The 25,483-nt window shown below is 40.3% G+C and overlaps 1 protein-coding gene across 1 annotated transcript in view; it reads left to right on the top strand.

Moving 5' to 3' along the window:
- The first annotated feature begins 7,382 nt into the window (after nt 1–7,382).
- tmtopsb (teleost multiple tissue opsin b) overlaps nt 7,383–25,483 on the top strand; it is a 29,901-nt gene continuing 11,800 nt past the window's right edge. Inside the window, exons 1-2 of the mRNA XM_074693586.1 lie at nt 7,383–7,965; nt 20,314–20,642. Coding sequence (XP_074549687.1) covers nt 7,566–7,965; nt 20,314–20,642 — 729 coding nt within the window. The 5' untranslated portion in view covers nt 7,383–7,565. The remainder of the gene's footprint in view (nt 7,966–20,313; nt 20,643–25,483) is intronic.

Here is a 25,483-nt window from a genome sequence, read left to right as displayed (position 1 = left end):
ATGTGTCGCCCTCTTGATGGTGAAAAATGTTGTTTAAAGCAGTGGTGTGAACAGGGGGGGAGACTGGGGGGTCCACGCCCTATAATAATGACCCAATTAAAAAAAAAAAACATGCCCTAAAGTGTCAAAATATCCATTAATTGCCCTCCTGAGTTAAAACTTGTGCTAAAGTGTCCCCAAAGGATTAAAGGACTGATGAGTCAGCAGGACCTGGAAAAACTGGTCCCTGTTTTTATCTTCACAAGGCTCGAGTCCTCACTAAGACCAAGAAAGTGGATCACATTCGTCCAGTCTTAGCTCCCTGTTTGTCAGAAAATAAATAAAAAAAAAACTAAAATTCAAAAACACATCACAGTTAACACAAACTAAAAAAACTAGAAAAGAAATCAAAAACGATAAGTAAACTAAAACTGTATCTTGTGTTCACAAAACTAACTGAAACTAACCAAAATTAAAGACAAAATGTCCTTAGTCATCGTTTCTGACAATATTTCCAGCCTTTAGGATTTAAATTAATCCGACACATTTTCCAGTTTTACGACAGTTTTCGGCAGTTGTCAGCGCCGTACAGCACCATCATAGCGACGTACTGGGACGTGCTTGTTTACTGCACTGACTGGCTGTGCTCTGTGCTGAGACCAAACGTAGAGGAGCAACGAATCAGAGCATCTGTAACAGTTTAATTTCATGTTAGTCTGACTTTATTATTACAGAGTCAAAGTTTATAATTATTAAAGCTCATATTATATTGATTTATATAATTTATGTTTATATTATTTTTATTTAATTTATGTTTATATTATTTTTATTTAATTTATGTAAACATTATTTTTATTTAATTTATGGCTATATTATTTTTATATAATTTATGTTTATATTTTTTATATTAGTTTATATTATTTTCTTGTGTTTAAGGCAGCAGCCAACAGTTCAGTATCAGCATTGACTGAGCAGTGAGCTCTATGTTGAACTGGAAAATAAACTGTATTACAAAATATTTACTCTGACCTTTTTGAATCCTGCACCTGGTTAATAAGGGATGAAAAAACTGAAACTAAACTGAAACTAAACTAATACTAAGCCTTGTTACAAAAATCAAAACTAAATAAAAACTAGAATGCCCGCTCTAAAACTAATTAAAACTAAACTATAATGAAAACTCCAAAACTATTATAACCTTGATACTGACTGAATTCTTTCAAAAGTACCAGGTACCGATTCATGTAAAATCAAAAGGTTCCAGGTTTTGGTACCTGAACGCATCCTTGTGACTGTGAGGGAGTAGAAGAGTTGGAGATTTTCCTACTGAACATGAACACATCATTACAAGGCTATAAATGTACATGTTATTATTAAACAAATTCATATTTTTTGCCAAATAAACACAAAAAAGTATGAAAATCGGTACCGTTGAGTACCGGTACCTATTGCCAGGTACCAAGCATCGGTACCGTATCGTTTCAGATGTGAAAGGTAAACATCCCTACAGAGGATAGACTTTAAAATCCTCCTGCTGGTTTACAAACTCTGGATGGATCAGAGACAAAGTTCACCAATGATCTTCTGACCCAGTATGAACCATCAAGACCACCCAGGTCATCTGGACCAGGTCTGCTTTCAGTCCCCAGAGCCAGAACCAAACATGGAGAAGCAGCGTTCAGCTTCTATGCTCCAAATATCTGGAACAAACCCCCAGAAAACATCAGGCTTTATTTTTATCTGCACAACTTTGCTCTGTCATTTTTCTGCTGAAATATTTTTTGCAGTATTATTTTAGTTTTTCCTACTTTTCAGTGATTTTTAGTGGTTTTGTTTGGATATGTTTGTCTGATCAGTATCTCTGTTAGGACCTTTGTCTCCTTCGTGCTCGGGGCTGATTTACAGAACAGCCTCTGGCTCCTGAAAACGTTCAGCGTCCGTGTTTCTCTGTGTGCAAACGGAGCTTTTCATGATGAAAGTCTGCACAGCAGCAAAGGTAAAAGCAGAACGACGGCTTTCTGATCCTAATTAACACATCACACCACGCACAGCCTGAGCCTGGGCTGATGGGGAAACACGGGGAGCGCCAAGAGGAGCACGCTGCTGTGTTTGAGTCAGTCATACGCTGTTTCATTACTGTAAACGGTAAAATCCTTTTATGTTCAAACACAGCACTGTAAAAATCTGTTATTTTTCACTGACATTTTTTTACAGTGTTCCTCCAAACATTCAACCTTGGTCTTGAAGCCGTGTAGGGATCTGCTCTGACCGTAACCATCAGAGGAATCAGCTGCTTAAAGATTCATCAGAGGAATCAGCTGCAGATGTTTACAAGCTGAGGCCGTACTCGAGGTGTTTTTGTCGGCGTGATATCCCATAATTCATCAGAACATGATCTGGAATACAAATGGAGACAGCAGCAATAACAGATACATGATGCTCGCTGTGAGCTGGGTCCTCAGGGTGCTGGATCCCATGTAGACCTCTTCCAGACCTCTGCAGTGGCTCCTTGTAGCTTTAAAAAATATTATTGAAATAAAGAATAGTTATTTTTCTTCCAGAGGGTGTTGATGATTAAAGACACTGACACTAAATAAAATCCTGTGTTAACATTTAGTTGAACTAAATCTTCATCCCATCTGTCAATAAAGCCTGCCACTGCTCTACTTCACCTCCTACAACATCAACAGCCCACCAACTTTCCATGCACCTGTGGCTAACCTCAAGTTTTACAGCCCTGGGAAGATAACTACATCTACAAAAAGACTAATCTGGAAGAAAATACTGATTTTAATTCTATGAGGATAGATTCACATGCCAGATAATATACATAAATGATATGTGGCAAACAGAAAAATCACTGTTTTATATGTTTGAAGATTTTCCATTTCCATTTAAAAAAAAAAAAAACTTTTGGCTTATATTTTAAACCATTTCAACATTTTTGTTGCAAATTTTTGAAATTGTTTTACACTTTATGATTTTTTTTTTAAATATTTGCAATGTTTTGAATTTTTTGTAAAATTACTTATAATTCATTTTTTAAATTTTTGCTTCTTTGTTTATTTTTTTTAAATTTTAAAATTTTTAGTTTTAAAAAAATTTAAAAAATTGTTTCTTTTTCATTTAATTTTTCTATATATTTTTTTAAATTGGAAATACTTTTGTTTATTTATTTTTATTTTTGTTTATTTTTTTAATTGCAAATTTATTTTTTTCATTTTTTTATTTCTGCTTTTTTGTTTATTTTTTCCAATTATTTTCAATAATTTCAATTTTTTTAATTTAAATTTTTTTTTAATTATTTGCAAAATCTTGTTTTGACTTTTCAAATATATTACATACTTTTTTTTATTTTTGCAACTTTTTAAACTTTCAAAACTTTCAAAACTTCTTAAATTTTTACAAATTTATCATAATTCGATATTTTATATTTAGCACATTTTTTGAATTCTTTTTTTTATTATTTGCAATTAAAAAAAATTAAAGCATCACATGTAAAATAATAATAATAAAAAAAATCTTTTATGGATAATCATTCACCAGTTTTTAACTTTGTATATATCTTTATACACTTTGTTGTCTTTATTGTGAAGGTAAAGTAGATTTTGTGGTCTTCTGAGTGACTGACTCTTTTCTCAAACGGCTCCTGTGAAAGTTGCAGACTCCTGCTTCAGACCATCAGTTTGATAAACAGTCACAGACGAAGGAAACCCGAGCCATCGATCTCCGTCTGTTGGCTTTTCCAGCCTCGTCTTTTTATTGATCAGAGCGATTTCCGTGTTTGGAGGAAGGCGGCTCCGTTAATCCACCCTCCTGACTCCACACATGTCACACGTGTTGATGGGCTGACGATGACATGTTGCCTGAGGCTGCGATGATCAGCATCCATCACCACGCTGCAGCTGGAGCACAGGAGGAGGAGGAAATGATCCAGCCAATAAAATATTGAGCTCCTGCTTTGATTGGGACTTGTGGCTTCATGCTTGGTTCAGATTTGATATTTTATTTATTGATCGGTATCACAGCGTCGTCCTGCTCCAGCATCAGGAACATTAGAGGCACATTGTTCACGCGGCTGCCTGATAAAGCTGCTGATGTTTTATTAACGGGAAACGTTGCATATCAAAGCTGCTATTTGAGAATAATTATGCTCCTCGTTCGTCAGTTTCCACCGTCTCTTCCTGCATTTCCTCCACACATACTCCGACTCAATTAGGCCGAGCATTTTAATCAGCTCTGTGCATCGCAGCGGCTCCTCACGCGGAGCTGGGGTTTATAAATAAGAGCAGGCAGCATGAAAACCTCTGCAGAGCGCTGAGTGTGTCAGCGGTCAGCCACAGGTACGCCACAGGTACGCCACAGGTACGCCACAGGTACGCCACAGGTACGCCACAGGTACGCCACAGAGCTCTGAGTGTCTCCAACAAGGCCACAAACAGCCGCCACGCTCCAGCTCACGTGTTCAGCTCACACAGGAAGCCACGATTACAATCTGTTTCAACGCTGCCAAGGCCGCCATTCACCCTCCATCAGCCGCCATTCCTCCTCTTTGTGCCTCGGCTTTTCACACGGCGTCAATGCCCCCTGATGGCTCTCACCGCCGCTGAGCAGAAAGAGCGGGAACAATTAACAGACGTGACGAGGAAACATGGCGGTGAAAAGGAGGAAACATCTCCTCCACAAAGTTTCCTGAGAGCAGGTTTTCCTGCAGCAGGAAGGAGCAGGAAGTCTCAGGCCGTTCAAATGACTGTGAAGCCAGAAGATTTAGAGCTCCCCCTGCTGACTGGCAGCAGTATACAGCGGTATGCACTGACTTTTTTTGGCAGGAGCCAAAAGAGCAAAAAAAGCAAAGAGCGCACGTTTTCAGAAACCAAGACGGCAGATTATCAGATTTCATTCAGCAAAAGCATCAGTTCACCGTGTTTCACCAGCCAGGAGGGATTCTTAGCATGTTCGGGCTCCAAGGGGGCTCTTCAGCGTGGGCTTTCTAACAGCTGGGCCACCCCCAGTGCACACCACTGTCATTATAGGTCATTAACCCTGCTCTGCCACGTTCACAGAAAAAAAAAAACAAATCCAAGCAGCACCCCTTTCTTAAAACGTAAACCCTGAGAAGCAGGAAGAGAAACAACAAGTTTTCCTGTAAACAAACAAGTTTTGTGTTGTTGAAATGTTGAATATCTCTGTGCACGGATCAATTTGACGTTTAAAGAAGGATAAATCTGCTTCGGCTGAGTTTATAAGTTCAGTTTCTTCCTAACACACAGAGCTGACTGATCTCTGACTGACTTTCTTTGACCAGAAACAAGTTGCTCAGATCATTTCACCTCTCCAGTAACAGTGGTGAAAGTAGTTAACTATTTATTTGTTTTATCATTTGTTTGTTGCATTATTAAGATTTGTTTGATTCTGCTGCTGTAACAGACAAGTTTCTCCCATAGGGATCAATACAAAAATATTCTCTGACATTAGATTTATAAAAGTAAGGATTCACAGATAAATATCTTTGATTTTGATCAGTTTGTTTGTTTTTTTCCTTCTGTTTTAAACCCTGACCTCTTCATGTCTTAGAGTCTCATTAAAAGGTTTTTATTCCATTTTTTTAAAACTTTTTATTTAATATTTTTATGAAAAACAAAGAACAGAAAATTCATCAAAACAGGAAAACAAATTATTTAAAAAAACAAAATTCTCAAATATTAAAATTAATTCAAATATTATTTAAGATTTAAAAAAACATAATATTAAATAATAATAATAAAAATAATAAAAAAAGACAATTATTCTTAAAATTAATTTGTAAACAATCAATTTCAAACAGTCATGAAAACAATCTTAATAATTCATTCAAAAAACAAATCATGAGATAATTTCAAAGAAAAGAAAAAGAAATCAACAATGAGAAGCTAAGAGAAAATGCACTCAAATTATATTTTGTGTTTGTATTTGACTTAAGTTTTCTTTTGATTAAATTTTATTTGTTCATCAACAATAAATAATAATAATAATAATAATAATAATAATAATAATAATAATAATAATAATAATAATAATAATGATTATTAATATTATCATTATTATTATTATTATTATTATTATTATTATTATTATTATTATTTATTTATTTTTTTATTCTGGATTAAGTTGCATGCTGAAGTCCTCACTTCATTTACCACTTAGATATTTTTTTCCATTCAGTGTTGATGTTTTTTTTCTTTCTTTTTTTCACCTTTTAAACTCAGGCATTAATTGAATTTTTGGTGAAATCTCCTTTTCAGTTTGAAACCTCCTTTGTGCCCAGAGCTGTGCTGCTCCTTTTCACACGACTGAACACCATTAGCTGTTACAGACCTGCCTCAGGCTGTCGGCGTTCACTGATCCTGACTGAACTTAACCTCAAGCTGGTCACTAACACTCTGATTGTTTTCTATTGAGTTAGAATTTTAATATTTACTTTTTTACAACACTTACTAAGTATATTTATTTTCATTTCCTCTTATATTAGTATTTTAACATTTTGAGCTGTAGACCTTATTTGTTTTCTCATCTCGTCTTCAGTTGTTTACATTGTTTACTCCTCAGTGTGCCTTTAATCTTCACTCTGGGATAAAAAAAAGTTTTCTGAATTGAACTGAATGAAGCTGCTTTTAATTTGTGTTTCTCTTGAGGATGAAGTAAAGACATGTTCTCCATAACTCCCATAAAGTCAGTCACTGACAGACGCTCACATTAGTTTACTCTGAGTGATCACAGCTCAGGAAGTAGAAACGTGGAAATGATTCACTTTTTGTGAGTCACTGAGTCACAGGCAGGAGCAGAGGAATGAGAGGGAGCAACAGGAGCAGCAGGAGCAGCAGGAGGAGCAGGAGAGCCTGTACAGAGGGATTGATCTCCTCTCTTTAGTCTTAATTACATCTCCTGACCTCTGACCTCTGACCCTGCGCCCTCTCTGAGAGACATGGACCCTTCCTCTGTTCAGTGATAATTCATCTGATTTCAATAAAGACCTCTCTGCAGGTGAAGCAGACAGATTGATGTCCCTCAGCTCTGCGCTGATCTCCTCTGATCCATCGATTGATCACTGATCGACTGATCGACTGATCGAGCAGGTGTTGGATCGATGCTCAGAGAAGTGGAGTCCGCTCTGCGCTGCTGTCACACCGTCTCTGAGACAACGTTACGCAATGTTTGAGACCACACACACACACACACACACACACACACACACACACACACACACACGCTGCGGGTGATAAAAGCTCACGCGCACTCGGCGCCGCTCCGCTGCCTGTTCCGGATCAGGGAGCACCTCCGCGGACCGGGAGCGCACGGCGGAGGGGCGGACCCAGCGCGGCTCTCGCAGCTGCTCCCTGCGCCTCCTCTCAGTTGGACAGGAGCTCTCCTGGAGTGAGGAGCGGAGCAGCTTCAACCTTCACTGACTGACTGAGAGCCGCTGTGTGCGCGCGCAGCATACCGCGCTCCCTCGTGCGCTCTGGCTGCTCCAGATGGGCTGACCCACGGAGCGGCACCGGTACCGGGTGCTGGGTGCGGACTTGAGCGGCTGCTCCAAACTTCAGCCCGGAATGATCGTTTGCAACGTGAGCCTGAGCTGCGCGCGCTGTACCGGGGGAGGAGCGGGGGGCGCGGCGGCGACGGCAGCGGCAGCGGCGGCGGACGCGTTCGAGCAGGTGCCCGGGTCCCTGCCTCCTCCGACCCTGAGCCCGCGGGGGCACCTGGTGGTGGCGGTGTGCCTGGGCTTCATCGGAACCTTCGGCTTCCTCACCAACTTCCTGGTGCTCACGCTGTTCTGCCGGTACCGGGCTCTGCGCACGCCCATGAACCTCCTGCTGGTGAGCATCTCCGTCAGCGACCTGCTGGTCAGCGTGCTGGGGACCCCCTTCAGCTTCGCGGCCAGCACCCAGGGGCGGTGGCTGATCGGACGCGCGGGCTGCGTGTGGTACGGGTTCGTCAACGCGTGTTTGGGTGAGCAGCTGGTTCAGTCTAGACCTGATCCCTGATCCTCCTCATCCAGATCCACCTCCAACTGCTCAGAAAGACTCGTCTCATCCTCCTACACACACACACACACACACACACACACACACACACACACACACACACACACACACACACAAACACACACTCTCTCACACTTTGATTCATGAAATTTAATGTTGACAAACTCTGCTCTAACTTTATGATGCGCTCCTCCTCCTCCTCCTCCTGCCTCCTCCTGCAGGATTAGCAGCCTGTTAACGTCTCTTTCTGCTGTTAATTACACTTAAAATCCTGTTATGTTCTGAAGGCGTGTGCTGCTCTCTGCTGATAGTGCTGCTGTGTTCTCTAATCCTGCACGCTGACTCTCCCTCAGGGACTGGCTGACATGCTACAGCACAGGGCTGGGCTTTCTAACTTTGATGCATGCATCATGAATCCACTCCCTTTCAGACTCTCTCAGCGCTTACGCCTCACCTCTGACCTCTGACCTCTGGGTCAAGGTGAAATAACTCCAAACACCAGCAGAGACCCATAAATCTGACACCTCTGCAGAGGACAGATCCAGATGGAGACAGAGAGGAGAGGAGAGATCAGAGCGTCTGTTTTTAGTGACCTCTCACTTTGATTTAAGCATCCTGTGACTGACGACACGTTAAAAATAATCAATGAGTTGATTAAGTAGAGAAGTGTCCTCCCTCTGTGACCTCTGCGCTGGTTTTGTCTCCTCTCTGGCTCCCTGAGGAGTCTTTGCTTTCGTCTGTTGAAGCTGCTGTTTGCAGCAGGAACCTGTTGATCTCTGATTTGCTGGAGTTTGGGAACAGGTGCAGAGTGTTGGTCTTAAATCAGCTGTTTTTCTCTCTGGAGTCTGAGCGGTGAGGTGTTGGTGGTGTCGTCTTTAAGTCTGTTTTTGTCTGCAGCTACGACCTGCAGGAGTGCACGGCTGGCTCTGAATCTTTTTGCACAGAGATTTGTCGTCTGTGTCGTCTCAAAGTCTGTTTCCTCTACCCTGGAGTTCAGTCGTGTTGCAAATCTTTCCTCTTTGGAGTCACGGGTTAAAGTAAGAGCTGTTGATGCTCCTGAATCTGTTTTCTTTCTGCATGAAGTTTGGATTTAGAGGAATGCTTCAGATGAGGAGTGCTGCAAAAAACTGAAATCCTATCCAGAAAAATGTCTGCTTTTAAGATATTTCAAGACAAAATGAGCTCTGATTTTCTGTAACAATAAAAAAAATCTGCTAATGGAAGAAGAAAAGTTTGCTTGATAAGATTTTAGTTTTTGCAGTGAGGAAGCGAGGACAAACGTGGGGAAAGGTTTGGACCACGGCTCAGCCAAAGCGACGCCTGCTGCTCCTCTTGAATCAGGTGTTTTCTGGAGTCAGAAAATAAGAGAAGCAGCTCCTCTGGTGTAAAAAAAGCTGAACTTGTTGCTTTGTAATCTCTTCTCAGTTTGGAGTGTGAAGCAGCTGTGACGACTCGTTAAAAATATATATATAAATAGATAAAATAAATAAATTTCAAAGATTTGAAAAGATTTTAACAAGTTTTGAAATTTGTTTTGTTTTTCCTAGAAAAAGAAAATCAAAATTTACTTAATTACCAAAATTGGAAACATTCAAAAATTTGCAAAAAAAACAACTTTGAAATTTAGAAAAATTGCAAAAAATTGGAAGAAACCTTTTTAAAAATTTGACCTTTCAAAATTTTACAAAACTGAAAAAAAAATCAAAATTAACTTAATTTCCAAAAAATGGAAACATTCAAAAATTTGCAAAAAATAGAAATAAAAAATAAAATAAAATAAAGGAAATACAACAACTTTGAAATTTAGAAAAAAGTGAAAAATTAAAAAAAAAATTGGAAGAAATCTTTTTAAAAATTTGACCTTTCAAAATTTTACAAAACTTTAAAAATATCAAAATTTATGTATTTCCCCAAAAATGGAAATATTCAAAAATTTGCAAATAAAATAAAATAAAATAAAATAAAATAAAATAAAGAAAATACAACTTCGAAATTAAGAAAATTTTCAAAAAAAATTTAAAAAATTGGAAGAAACCTTTTTAAAAATTTGAAATTTCAAAATTTAACAAAACTTTTAAAAAATTATTTTGAACTCCTTGAAACACGTGTGAAAAACTCAAAATCTTTGAAAGAATACCTACATTTTATTTCATACTGATTTTATGTTCAACTCATCATTTTTTGGTGTATGCTAAGGGTTGACAATACCCAGTGTAAGAAAATTAAAAGTCCTCATTTCAATATTTTTTTTAAAGCTTCAAGGAGCCACTGCAGAGGAGTCAAAGGGCCACATGAGGCTCCAGAGCCACAGGTTGAAGACCCCTGCTCAATGAGGTCTCTGGTTTGGGATAAAAATATGACTTAATGATCGCCTGTTTCTGTCTCTAGAGTCTGGACTTGAACTGATGAAACTTAAAGTTTCCTCTTGTTTTAAGTCGTTTCTCTTTCTGCTGAAGGATCTTTGTTGCTGTGAAGCTGTGATGTTGGTCAAAAAGTCATTTAGAAGAGAAGCAGCTCCTCTGGTGTTAAAAACAAACTTGTTGCTCTGTAATCTCCTCTCTGTTTGGATCCTGAGCTGCTTTGTTTCAGTAAATCTAAACTCTTATTCCCTCTCAGTGTAAACGTCTCAGACGTTCCCGTCTGTGAAAAATGTGTTTACCCTCTGGAGTGTGAAGCGGCTGTGACGACTCGTTGCTCTTAAATCATTAACTCTCCAGAGTGCGGAGCAACGCCGCCGGCTCTGAAGTGTGGCCGTTGTTGTTGCTCTTAAATAAGTGGCGTCCTCTCTGGAGTCTGAGCCGACAGTGAAGTGCAGGAAGGTGTTGTTGCTGCTGCTTTTAAACCTCATGTTTCCTCTGTGGAGGTCGGGCTCACAGGAAACTTTTCTGTCTGGAGTTCAGCTCAGGTGATTTTATCCTTTTCTTTCTTTCCTTGGAGTTTGGACTCTTGATCGGGGTCGGTGAGCAGCTGATGCTCCTTTTCCTCTGAGTCAGACAGGAAGTGATTCTTCAGAGTCTTTATGTGACCGAAAAATGTGCAGAGACAATAAATCAAATGTTGAGACAGAGACATGTAACACTGTGAACTTTTCTGGACCAGGAGACCAGGATCTGGAGAATTCAGGTAGGGAGGCACAGAGTCCATGGTTTCCAAAAAGAATGAACTCATCAGACAACAGGACAGTTTTCCACTTCCCCTCAGTCCACCTCACCCAGGCTCAGGTCCAGAATGGTCTCTGCTGTTCCTGGATCAGGTTTATACCTGCTACAGTTTGAACCTGACTGTTGAGCCCATGTGGTGAGTTCCACTACAGAGCCTGTTTCTAATGAAGTGCTGCCTGAGGGCCTGAGGATCACAGTCTGGTCTCTTCTGGGCAGTGGTGTGCACAGGAAAGGGGGGTAGGGGGGGTCACACCCCTTCATGGCCCAACGGTTGAAAAATGAGTGCCCAAGTGTCGCCTTGGGAGCCCAAATTTGAGCTAGAGCGCCCTCTACAGGAGGTAAATATATTTGCCAAAGTGCCCTGGAAGATGTTGAACTTAGCGCCCTCTGCAGAGATGCTAACGCACTGTATGTGCCTTTTTTTCCTGCAGAAAATCAAAGAACAGTTCCTGAGTTTGAGGACCCTGCAGAGGAGTCCAGAACGGTTGCTGGGTTTATGGAGTCTGGGGTTGCAGGAAACGTTGCTCAAATGTCAGTCTTCTGTCAGCTTTTAAGCCTTAACTCAAAGCAAAGACGTTTACTCTCTATGACAGGGGTCTACAACCTTTACTTTCACAGGAGCCATTACCTCAAAGTCATTCAGGAGCCACAAAATTTAATTTATCTTCACAATAATAACAATAAAGGGGATAAATTTCTCTATATATAGTTCAAATCTAGTGAATAATCATCTAAAAGAGATTTTTTAAAGTTTTTTCAATTGCATATGTAATGTCTTAGTCCAGGGGTGGCCAACCAGTCAGAGACCAAGAGCCACAAAAATGGCCGTGGTACTACAGAGAGCCACGTCACCCGCTGGGTCTTACAAACACACTTCCTCCCACACATAAACGAAATGACATAAAATGAAAATCAAAACATTTCCAATTTTCAAAATGAGATTTACTGTTTCTGGTAGTGTGTTTAAATTGGTACTAGAGAAAAGAAACTGAAACTTAAGTATCAATGTGTGCACCCAAACACTGATCAACACTGAACCCAACGCTGGCATCAGTATCTAAATACTTTAGATTGATCGACACACCGCCACTCATAGCTTTATATATATTTTTATACATGGATCGAAGAGCCACACACCAGAAGGCAAAGAGCCTTCATTTCATTTGGCCACCCCTGTCTTAGTTTCATTTTAAAATTAATTAGCAAAAATAAAAAAATATTTTGAAACTTCAAAAGATTGCACAAATTATAAAAAATTGCAAAATTAATTTTTTGAAATTTTAAAAATTTGCAAAATCTTAAAAAAATCTAAATTAAAAAATTCAAGACTGCAATAACTTTTGAAATTTAAATTCATTTATATTTTTTGATAAAATCAACATTTACTAAAATTCCTAAAATCAAATTTTTTTTATTTTTTTTTGCTAAAACTATTGAAAGAAACTTTCAATATTAAAAAATTGTAAAATTTAGAAACAATTTTTATAAATGGTTTTAAAAAAATGTAGTTTCAAAAACTTTCAAAATACATACTGATATTGCACCCAACTCACTATTTTTGGTGTTTGTTAAAAGTTGGCAATACCCAGTGTGAAAAAAAAAAAATTCTTCATTTCAATAATATTTTTTAAAGCTTTAAGGAGCCACTGCAGAGGAGTCAAAGGGCCACATGAGGCTCCAGAGCCACAGGTTGAACACCCTTAGTTTATGAGGTCTCTGGTTTGGGATAAAATACGACTTCATAATCATCTGTTTTTGTCTCTAGAGTCTGGACGTGAACAGCTGAGGCTCTGAAACTGAAAGTTTCCTCTTGTTTTAAGTCGTTTCTCTTTTTGATGGAGGATCTTTGTTGCTGTGAAGCTGTGGTGTTGGTTAAAAAGTCATTTATTGCAGAAAAAGTTGCTTCTCATCCAGTTTTCTGTCTCTTTTGACTCTGGACCCCCTGGTGAGGAGTTTTTCTTGAGTTCTCTGGTTTTCTGTCTGTGGTCTGGACTTACAGTGACCCCCCTCTCTTCAGATCCACTTTGACCTGGATTGTTTTTTATCTTCCTCCATCAGATTGAAGGATTCTGACTAAATCCCTCCCTAACTCCCTGACGCGGCGACTCATGGCGCCACCATCCTTCCTGAACGCCAGGAGCTCCTCTCCCAAAAAGCTGACATTTACTCTGAAATGAGTCATGCATGATTTTTATCCCATTTGCAGTTTCTCCGTGACCTGCAGACTCCTCATGGTTTGTTTTCAGAGGACTGAATGCTCAGCAGAAACGAGGAACGATCGATAACACGGGGCCGGTGTGTGTGTGAGCAGATTTCAGGCCTTTGGCGTGGAGTTGTAGAGATCAGAGCTGGTCGCTCGCTCTGTGAAAGGAGCAGAGACGAAAACCCGAGCATCAAAGATTTATGAGAGTGGTGAATGATTGATGACAGTTTGGTCAGGGCTGATCAGCTGGAGCACGGACAGGAAGAGATGCAGGCCAGTTTGAAAAACACCAGAAATAACCCAAAGGGTCGAGTTATTTCAGCCTGTGCTGCGTCTGATGGGAAGCTCCAGAGCTCGGACTGGAAACTGATTTTTACAGAGATCACTGTGTGCTCGGTGACAAACGCTCCTGTAACACCGTGAGAGATGCTGAACATCCTGAGAGCCTCATTTAACAGAATCAAAGTGTTTTCTTAAACTGATGTAAACGGTCTTTCTGAGATTTCTGAGCTGTGACTGAAACTGAAGGAGGAGCAAACCCAGATCTTTGACCTGGATTCATCCTCCTCCATCATGAAAACCAGCCTCAGACGTGTTGATCCAGCTCTCAGCCTGTTATCTCTGACCCACCGCTCACACCTGTTACTGAGTCTGCAGACAGAGACCAGGACAGCGGCTCAGGTCTTTCAGGTCGTCATGTCGGCAGGGAAACAGCAGGACCCTCTCGTCTCCTCGTCTGAATCCAGTTTATCTGGTAATTAACTAACGAGGCATTGTCCTCTACCCGGCAGTTACCCGGACAACATCAGAGCCCGGGCAGCGCGCTCTCAGGAGCTGCTGTAGGAGAGCAGTCACTTCACGCTGACGGGAACAGGACTCTGTTTCCCTCTTCACTCATTCCTTCCTCCTTTAGCTTCACGTTGGACGGACAGAGCCCAAAGTTTGGCCCAAGGGTTCATCCCATCTTTCAATAAAGCCTCTGCTTCACCTCCTACAACATCAACATCCACCAACTTTCCATGCACCTGTGGCTAACCTCAAGTTTTACAGCCCTGGAAAGATAACTACATCTACAAAAAGACTCATCTGGAAGAAAAGACAGATTTTAATTCTGTGAGGATGGATTCATTTAACTGACAACATGCTGGATTAATATACATGGTTGAGATGTGGCAAACTAAAAAATTCACTTTTATATGTGTTTGAAGATTTTACATTTCCATTCTTTTTTTTTTTTTAATTTGGCTTATATTTTTAACCATTTCATATTTTTGTAGAAAATTTTTGAATTTGTTTTGTACTTTATAATTTTTAATAAATATTTGCAATATTTTGAATTTTTTAGCAAATGACTTATAATTCATTTTTTAAAATTTCTGCTTCTTTATTTAATTTTTTTCATTTTTCATTTTTGTTTATTTTTTTAAATGCAATTTTTTCTTGTTTCCATGTTCATTTTTTTTTTTTTTTTTGTATATTTTGAAAAAAAAATGCAATTTTTTGTTAATTTTTGTATATTAAAAAAAATGCAATTTTTTGTTTCATTTTTAAATTAATTTTTGTATATATATATTTTTTTTAAATTGCATTTTTTTGTTTGATTTTTTTGTATTTTTGTATATTTTTTAAAAAAATTGTAAATTTGTTATTATTATTTTCATTTTTGCTTTTTTGTTTTTTCCATTTTTTTTTCAATTTTTATATATTTTTATAATATTTGCAAATTTAAAATAAATAAAAGAATAAGACATCACGTATAAATTAAAAACAAATTATCTAAACATTTCGATAATTTTTCACTGGATCTTAACTTTGTATAGAATTTCATTCACTATCATGTTCATTCTTACTTGTGAAGAAAAAGTAGATTGTGGCTCTGGATTGACTTTAATCTAGGTAATAAAAGGCAAAATGGCTCCTAAGAAAGTAAAAGTTGCAGATCTAGTTGATCTAGCCCGTAGCTCTTCTTCCAAAGGGCCGGCCAATCAGAGTAAAGGGGGTTTGTAGAGCATGTAGGGCAGAAGACAGACTAAAAAAGGGGAAAGAACCCCTCTTTAATGACAAACATGTCTTATTTTGCTGGATTATTCAGGATGGATAATACTAAGTTTGACCTGTCTTAGTCTCTGTGATGTCATCAGTTTGTTTCTGAAGCTGATTTTTGAAGCCTACGGTAGGCAGCAACATCTTAATCCTGCAGAGCTCATGAGTTTAATGCTGTGGTTATTTCCTCGGTAGAGATCGGCTTTTTGAATGGCTGTGTGTGTGTTTCTGGTGATTTTACTGCCAGCCTCTAGTGGACGCTGAAGGAACTGCAGTTTTTCAGCATCAGCTTCATAATCGGAGACTGAAGTTTGTTGCTTTCTGAGGCTCTGACTCTTATAAAAACTTTTTAAACTAACATCTTGGAAAAACAAAGCAGCAGGAAAATCCTGTCAGACTGAGTCAGGAGAGCTCATCAGCTGCATTCGTGTGAAATTTGATTCCCTTTCATCCCCTCACCTTATCGCTCAGGTGTGTATCTGAGGCTCCTCCCAGGATGACCTAAACAAGTCCACTTCCAGGTCAGAGCTGCTGGGCTCCCTGTGTGCGAGCTGGACGTGCTGCTGAGCGAGAAGTGCCACGGCAGAAACTGTTTGTTTGGCTCCACCGTCAGCTGGACCTGGAACAAGAAAGAAGAAAAGACGGAGACAAAAGAGAAAGATGGGGACACAAATTAGAAAAGACAGAAAGAGAAAGAGGATTAGCTCCTGTGCCGACTCAGGCCGAGGACACGAGGTTGCTCCTCTCCACAGAGGAGCAGGGGGAGGACGGAGCGGGCCCCAGGTGACGAGGACATTAACATGCAGGGTGGAGAATCAAAGTGGGTCATGTCTGAGTTAGAGCCCCCGTTAGGGACTGATAAGGTCCTCCTGAACCCTGCCAGGGCACAGACTGTGACAGGAAGTGAATGTTAAAACCATGCAGGTGAGGAAGAGGACACGCTGCGTTAGAGGCTGGAGGAGGAAGAGCAAACTGTGGACAATGAATTCAACAAACAGAGAAGAAAAATACAGATTATTAAGTTTCTGAGTCTGTGAATCTGAGGTCAAAGCCTGAGTCTGTTTATCTGAGGTCAAAGCCTGAGTCTGTTAATCTGAGGTCAAAGCCTAAGTCTGTTAATCTGAGGTCAAAGCTTGAGTCTGTTAATCTGAGGTCAAAGCCTGAGTCTGTTAATCTGAGGTCAAAGCCTGAGTCTGATAATCTGAGGTCAAAGGCCGAGTCTGTTAATCTGAGGTCAAAGCCTGAGTCTGTTAATCTGAGGTCAAAGCCTGAGTCTGGTTATCTGAGGTCAAAGCCTGAGTATGTTAATCTGAGGTCAAAGCCTGAGTCTGTTGATCTGAGGTCAAAGCCTGAGTCTGTTGATCTGAGGTCAAAGCCTGAGTCTGTTAATCTGAGATCAAAGCCTGAGTCTGATAATCCAAGTCAAAGCCTGAGTCTGTTAATCTGAGGTCAAAGCCTGAGTCTGGTTGATCTGAGGTCAAAGCCTGAGTCTGTTGATCTGAGGTCAAAGCCTGAGTCTGATAATCTGAGGTCAAAGCCTGAGTCTGATAATCCAAGTCAAAGCCTGAGTCTGTTAATCTGAGGTCAAAGCCTGAGTCTGTTAATCTGAGGTCAAAGCCTGAGTCTGTTAATCTGAGGTCAAAGCCTGAGTCTGTTAATCTGACGTCAAAGCGTGAGTCTGATAATCCAAGTCAAAGCCTGAGTCTGTTAATCTGAGGTCAAAGCCTGAGTCTGTTGATCTGAGGTCAAAGCCTGAGTCTGTTGATCTGAGGTCAAAGCCTGAGTCTGTTAATCTGAGATCAAAGCCTGAGTCTGATAATCCAAGTCAAAGCCTGAGTCTGTTAATCTGAGGTCAAAGCCTGAGTCTGGTTGATCTGAGGTCAAAGCCTGAGTCTGTTGATCTGAGGTCAAAGCCTGAGTCTGTTAATCTGAGGTCAAAGCCTGAGTCTGATAATCCAAGTCAAAGCCTGAGTCTGTTAATCTGAGGTCAAAGCCTGAGTCTGTTAATCTGAGGTCAAAGCCTGAGTCTGTTAATCTGAGGTCAAAGCCTGAGTCTGTTAATCTGACGTCAAAGCGTGAGTCTGATAATCCAAGTCAAAGCCTGAGTCTGTTAATCTGAGGTCAAAGCCTGAGTCTGGTTATCTGAGGTCAAAGCCTGAGTCTGTTGATCTGAGGTCAAAGCCTGAGTCTGGTAATCTGAGGTCAAAGCCTGAGTCTGATAATCTGAGGTCAAAGCCTGAGTCTGGTTATCTGAGGTCAAAGCCTGAGTCTGGTTATCTGAGGTCAAAGCGTGAGTCTGTTCATCTGAGGTCAAAGCCTGAGTCTGATAATCTGAGGTCAAAGCCTGAGTCTGTTGATCTTAAGTCAAAGCCTGAGTCTGATAATCTGAGGTCAAAGCCTGAGTCTGGTTATCTGAGGTCAAAGCCTGAGTCTGGTTATCTGAGGTCAAAGCCTGAGTCTGTTCATCTGAGGTCAAAGCCTGAGTCTGTTGATCTGAGGTCAAAGCCTGAGTCTGGTTATCTGAGGTCAAAGCCTGAGTCTGTTAATCTGGGGTCAAAGCCTGAGTCTGTTAATCTGAGGTCAAAGCCTGAGTCTGATAATCTGATGTCAAAGGCCGAGTCTGTTAATCTGAGGTCAAAGCCTGAGTCTGTTAATCTGAGGTCAAAGCCTGAGTCTGGTTATCTGAGGTCAAAGCCTGAGTCTGTTGATCTGAGGTCAAAGCCCAAGTCTGTTGATCTGAGGTCAAAGCCTGAGTCTGGTTATCTGAGGTCAAAGCCTGAGTCTGGTTATCTAAGGTCAAAGCCTGAGTCTGATAATCTGAGGTCAAAGCCTGAGTCTGTTAATCTGGGGTCTAAGCCTGAGTCTGTTAATCTGAGGTCAAAGCCTGAGTCTGATAATCTGAGGTCAAAGCCTGAGTCTGATAATCTGAGGTCAAAGCCCGAGTCTGTTAATCTGGGGTCAGAGCCTGAGTCTGTTAATCTGAGGTCAAAGCCTGAGTCTGATAATCTGGGGTCAAAGCCTGAGTCTGTTAATCTGAGGTCAAAGCCTGAGTCTGTTAATCTTACAAGTCTTTGACCCAAGGTTTGAACATGTGATTTTCTCTTGCATCATCAAACCAAAGAGCTCCACTAACGAACTAATAAACCCAGTGCTCTTTACGCCCTCTTCATCCATCTGCAAACACACACACACACACACACACACACACACACACACACACACACACACACACACACACATATAATTTATTCCATTATTCTGAAGACTCTTACTCCTCCTGTTGATGTGTCACCATGTGGTGTCAGCCAATCAGACGCTCTTGTCCACACTGAGGTGATTGTGGGTAATCAAACGCTCTGAACTCGAGTGATGCAGACATGATGGAGGTGAAGAGGCCTGTGTGCTGATTAGCTGATTTACAAAAGACCTTCACAGACTGGACCGTCTCTGCTCTGTTCATCAGGTGTTTGTACATGTGAGAAACACTCATCTAATGTCCCAACAAAAACAGGAACTGGACAAAATCTTAAAGAGGAGATAAAATACAGTGAGATTTTAAAGAAGGGTCAAATATTAGCATCACAGACTGAAGACGTTTGGATCTCACACAGATTCAGGGATTTCTGCAACACATGAATACGCAGAGGTTTGAAAATCTGCACACGCTCAGTCTGAACATCCATGATTACAAAATGAAACAGTAAAATACCCCCTCTTTAAACTCTAAGAATTTATGCTTTACTCAGTACTCAGGTATAAGTGTTGCAAAAACTTTGGTGAAGTGATCAAGAAACATGACGCTTCATAAGTTTCACAATAGTAGTTTTGTTTACAAAAACAAACTTGTTCACAAAAGTTGCAGAAAATGGACTCATTCAAAGATTAAGACCAATAAGGTTTTTGACATTATGTCGGCAAATTCAGTTACTCTTTTCAAAATGTTATATTTCTGCAATTTTATTAAATTTCTTTTATGTTTTTATTTTTTATTTTTTTTGAAATCTAAAATTGTTTGAAATTTTGCATTTATTATTATTATTATTTTTTCTATTTGAAAGATTTTTTCTTTTAATTTTCACATTTTTGGTTTTAAATTCATGCTAATTTTTCAAAGTTCAATTTTTTCAAAAATTTTTGCAGATTTATTTAAAAAAAGACTTCACATGTACGATTTTATAAACTCAAAAATCATCTCATGTGAAAAATTATTCACTAAATTTAAACTTTGTTTCGAGTTTTTATTCACTGGTTTGTTTTTAATGATAAAGATAAAGTAGATTTTGTGCCTCCTGAACGACTTTAATCCAGGTGAGCTGAGACAAATTGCTCTTTTGAAAGTAAAAGTTGCAGAAGCCTGTGCTAGCATTTCAATTCAATTTCCCATATACTTTAGCATCAAGCTAGCGCTATGTTTCCTAAATGTTTTTTGGTAAATAAGGAGATGTTTACCATATTGAATATTTTGAATATGAAGAAATATGTTTCTTGGGAAACTGTTATCATCTGCTAAGCTAAGCTAAGCTAGCTGTAGCGAAGAGTGGATGTGAGGTGTAGCTGCTCTGTAAAGAATTGATGAGGGGGTTGTTTAGCATAAAAGGCTAATGATGCTGATGGATTGAAGCCTGATCTAACCTCCTCACAGGAACCAGTTTCCAGAGACTAACCCAGTATTAAAGCAGCATTAGCAGCACTTTCCTCTGTTAGCTGCAGCAGGCTACGTGCTGTAAAGACGCTCTACCATTGGTCGTAGGAGAAGGCAGCGCTGCAGCCCGAGTAATAAAATGCTGAAGAAGAATAATCTGTGGTTAGAGATAAGACTTTGTACATGTGTCCATCCCTTCACTAACATCTAATCCTCTCAGATTATTTAACCTTGTCTCATCTTTCTGACCCTCTCTCCCCTCAGGCATCGTCTCCCTCATCTCCCTCGCCGTCCTCTCCTACGAGCGCTACTGCACCATGATGGCGACCACTATCGCCGACGGCCGAAACTTCCGCCCGGCGCTGGCAGGGATCTGCTTCTCCTGGCTCTACTCCATGGTCTGGACTGTGCCCCCTCTGCTGGGCTGGAGCAGGTACGGGCCCGAGGGACCCGGTACGACCTGCTCTGTGGACTGGAGGACGCAGACGGCGAACAACATCTCCTACATCATCTGCCTGTTCACCTTCTGCCTGGTGCTGCCGTTCTGCGTCATCGTGTACTCGTACGGCCGCCTGCTGCACGCCATCAGACAGGTGAGAGTTCAGGAACTGACGCTTTACATCACAGAGGTAACGAGGCCGCTGTAGTCCTCTGATCCAGCTCTGACCTCACTTCCCTTCTCCTAACTTTGCATGGAGGCTGAGCTCTGTTTGCTCGTGCTTGCGGCGCCCGCTCTCTGGGAGCGCCGCGTGCTCAGGTGTTGATGCTGTTTGCACAGGAGCTTGATTTGCCACACCATTTGCTGGTTCATGTAGCATGCCTGTGTCTGTGCAGAGCCTGTGGGGACGCTGAGCCAGAGGCGCCTTAAGGTGACATTTCTCTGACATTATAAAAACAGAGCAGGAAGAAAGGTGCGTCGTTCGTCACGTCTCTGCGCCACGGAAAACGATGCAAACTGGCAGACGAGAGGAAACAAGAGCTTTGACCTTTTTCCTTTAATGCTGCTCCTCTGGTGGAGATTATACATGATGGAGTTACTCTGCTCTGTGGGTGAAGCACAACAAGCGCTGGATTGATTACGGTGGCCCTGAAGTGCAAAACACAACCGCAAAAAGAAACTCACACCAATAAGAAAGCAAACAGTTTCTTTCTTTTTGTGTTTGTTTTCTTTTTTGTGTTCGCTTTCTTTTTTGTGTTTCTTTTCTTTTTTTGTGTTTCTTTTCTTTTTTTGTGTTTCTTTTCTTTTTTTGTGTTTCTTTTCTTTTTTGTGTGAGTTTTCTTTTTTGTGTTTCTTTTCTTTTTTTGTGTTTCTTTTTTTGTGTTTCTTTTCTTTTTTGTTTGAGTTTTCTTTTTTGTGTTTCTTTTCTTTTTTGTTTGAGTTTTCTTTTTTGTGTTTCTTTTCTTTTTGTGTGCATTTTCTTTTTGTGTTTCTTTTTTTGTGTTTGTTTTCTTTTTTGGTTCTTTTCTGTTTTGTGTTTGTTTTCTTTTTGTGTCTTTACTATTTTTGTTTGTATTCCTTTTTTGTGTTTCTTTTCGTTTTTGTGTTTCTTTCTTTTTTGTGTTCACTTTTTTTGCCCTTTTTTGTGTTCACTTTTTTTTGCCCTTTTTTTGTGTTTGCTTTTTTTGGTCTCTATTTTCTTTTTTGTGTTTCTTTTCGTTTTTGTATTTGCTTTCTTTTTTCTTTGAGTTTTCTTTTTGTGTGTGCTTTTTTTGTGTGTGTGATTTCTTTTTTGTGAGAGTTTTCTTTTTTGTGTTTCTTTTCTTTATTGTGTGTGTTTTGTTTTTGCGGTTGCGTTTTGCACTTCAGGGCCACTGTAACTGATGCTTACACCTGGATGAGGATTCATTCACATTTGCACAAAACTCCTTAAAACTTCACTAAATGTCAGGATAGACTCCCTGTGTTACTTTCTGTCTTCACCCACTTCCTGTCAGCGCTCATGAAGCTGCAGTGTGTCTGATTCTGAAGCTAATGTGCTCAATCTGCAGTTCCTCGAAGCATCCAGCAGGGCGGCGCCAGAGGCATTTCTGGTAATACACACAAACAACACAGAGTGAAATTTGAGGAAGCTGTTTCAGATTCAGCTGATTCAGAAAAAACATTTCACAGAGGCATCAGCTGGCCTGGAGAGTGACAGATAAGTGTTTGTGTCTGCTGTCGAGCTGAACAGAGTCCAGATCACAACACGAGACCTGCTCCAGGATCTGGGACTATCATCCAAATGTGCTGATAAGTGATTCAGCTCATTACAACAAACATGTTCCCAGAATATGAAAACAAGAAGTGTGCAGATAACCGTTTCGGTTAATAAGCTGATATCAGTCCTAATTATTTTCACAGCTTTGTTCCAATGTGACGGTTTTGTAATCCAGCGCTGAGCTCAGATCTCTGCCAGATTCCTTAACGAGCCGGAGCCAGACGCTGCTTTCTGCAGACGATCAGGAAGAAACGCCCAAGGTGACAGAGATTGGCATCAGGCGCAGGATGGGTTTAATTTTACCCGTCTGTCTGACAGAGTGTGTGAGTGTTTGGGTGTGAGTGTGTGTGAGTGAGCGTGAATGTGCTGTCGTCTCTTAGCAGCGAGGTGTAAGGTTACAGGGGAGGGAGGATAATCCCCTGCTTACACAGCATGCAGGACGCACGTATGAAGTCATCCTCACAGTTTGGCAGAATGTGATTACATCTGGGCTCTGTGTGTGTGTGTGTGTGTGTGTGTGTGTGTGTGTGTGTGTGTGTGTGTGTGTGTGTGTGTGTGTGTTTATGTACCCATGAGGCCCAGATGCTGATAGACAAACTTTCTGTTGGAGACATTTTTGCAAAGTCCCTGAATAAAACGCTTGAATGAGCTTCTTTCATCTTAATGACACACACACACACACACACACACACACACACACACATATGAAGTCATTCACAGAGTTTTGCTGAATGTGAGTACATCTGCTGTGTGTGTGTGTGTGCATTCTTGTTTTTATGGTCTCGTAAGGACCAGCTGCTGATGGAAAAACTTTCTGTCGGGGACATTTTGTAAAAGTCATCACATAAATTCAGAGGTGAAGAGAATACTAAAATTTACTGTAACACTGCTAAAATTATACTGAATTACAAGTAAAAGAAGTGGTGTTAAAAAATACTTCAGTAAAAGTACAAATCTACTCAGAGTATTAATGACTTTTTAAACAAAGGATGTTTAGTTGGGTTGTCAGTAGCAGACATTCAAACTGATCAGATGTGATGTCAGAGTGATGTCATGGTGCTGATCAGTCTGTCTCTAAACCATTGCACATCATGTTCAAACAGGACTTCATCACATCACTACCACTAACACCGTAGGAAAACATGTTTTTAAAAACTCATCAACCAAGGAAACAATCTGAGCTCATGTCTGATTGTTAGCATCATATGAGTGAGCGGTACATTTGGTGAAACTTTGTGGAAATGTTGCTGTTTTAAGTCACAACTGTGAACACATTTTGGATCATCGCAAGAAAAAAAAAAAATCTATTTCCCAACACATTCTTAATTCTGTAATTTGTATATCTGTAACATAAATAAATAAATGGTAAGCCACGGTGGCGCTGGGTCCTCCGGCTTCCTCCCACAGTCCAAAAACATGTGCACCAGGTTAAATGTCCGCTCCAAATTGTCCCTAGGTGTGAGTTTGTGTGTCAGTCCTGTGATTGGCTGGCGACCAGTCCAGGGTGTACCGCGCACCTCGCCCAATGACAGCTGGGATAGCTCCAGCCACATGCGACCCTGAACACGATAAGCAGTTCAGAAAATGAATGAATGATAATGCACGCATACACACACAGTTTCGACTAGAAATTTTTTTTCCAGTTTTGCAGACTAATCTGCGAGCAGTCCCAATCATAGACTGTAAAAAACATGGACGTCCGCTTGCTCAGCTCGAAGTGAGGTCTCCACAAAAACTGCTCCCCCTGGTGGCTGGCTGCAGTATAGGTCAAAAAATCCATCTCCCCAGTCATTCCAGATGGGCTGTGGTCAAACTTTAAAAAATTAATACACCTGGTAGAAATGTTTCTCACGTCTGATTGTTGTGGTGATTTGAAGATATCATTTGTCTGTCTTGTATCCAGGTCCTCTTTATTCTGAAAAGTTTCGTTTTCATTAGTTATACGAGGTTAAAAACGAGGATTTATAATGTTTAACGATGATTGACAGAGGCCGTTCTCGTGTATTTTTTTCAGGGATTGTAAAATATGTCTGGAGGTAGAGTCAGGAAGAGATTAGACTCTCGAAAGCAAAAGAAAAAAAAAAGATTATTTTTGTCACCCAGCTCCACTCAGATTCTCCCAGAATCCCTCACAGTCTCTACTGCACAGACTGTGACGGAGGAATTTTGGCTTCAAAACCTTACAATGATAAATGGCGGAGCCACGCTGTCCACTCTGTATACAAACTATGGTCCCAATTTGTAACCTCATTGCCATTTGCACAATGCTCCAACAGCATGGGTTTGAGAGTTTGATAGCAAAGGTACAAGAAGAATACTCACATTAGCGTCATAAACTAAACTAAACATAAACTCCTCTGGATGTAGCCACGGGAACTCGTCAGGTATTAACTCAAGTATCAACTCTGTTGCGTTGGTATTTCACCTCCAGATGCCTGTGCTTGCAGTTTTTGAGTTTTCCCTTCCTTGCATCATTGGCGCTGTGATTTTCAGACAGCCTTATTGGCTCCAATACAAAGATGGAGGGTTGAATATTGATCCAAATGGTGGGCATGCTCAGTGGAGACTTTTTTCTATGATTTTAAAAGTAGTGAAGTGGATTACATGGAGTAAATTGAACTCAAGTATGAGTAAAATTACACACTTGAAAAAAAAATCATGAAAGTACAAGTACCTAAAAATCAACTTAATGACAGTAACTTGAGTATTTCTAATTCATTACTTCCACCTTTGCACAAATGGTCACACACACTTCTTAAATCCCTAATAACACACACATGAAGTCATTTCCAGCAACTTTCTGGTTTTATGCAAAGTCCTCTCATGAAATACTTGGATGAGCTCCTTATAACCTCATCATGTCCTGTATTCCACTCAGAAATCACAGGACGTGGTCCTCACAAAGTACCGAAAACACGTTTGTGTGTGTACTGTATCTTGGGGCTGGAGGAAGTTGAGTTTTATCACCCTGAAGCAGCTCTGAGTTATATTTGACACTGATAATCATCTTTATTGACACCAGCAGCAGCATGTTTGGTTTATTTTTAGCTTTAATGCTCCTTATCGTGAAGTTGTGCACCCATCTGCTTGGATGACATCATTAGTTTCCTTTTTCAGATCTCAGTTATTAGCCTAATAGCTTACATTCATGATAGTGATTACATCTGCGTCGGTGCTCGTAGCACAGCTGCAGCGTGTTTTCTCTGCTCCATAACGGGTTTTTATAGCGTCTGATA

This window comes from Halichoeres trimaculatus, unplaced genomic scaffold (assembly GCF_033239565.1).
Source record: "Halichoeres trimaculatus isolate MK-OKI-2021-1 unplaced genomic scaffold, fHalTri1.1 fHalTri1_scaffold_18, whole genome shotgun sequence".
Taxonomy (NCBI): Eukaryota; Metazoa; Chordata; class Actinopteri; order Labriformes; family Labridae; genus Halichoeres; species Halichoeres trimaculatus.
Note: the sequence above shows the minus strand (reverse complement) of the source record. Positions and strands in the feature narration are given on the sequence as shown.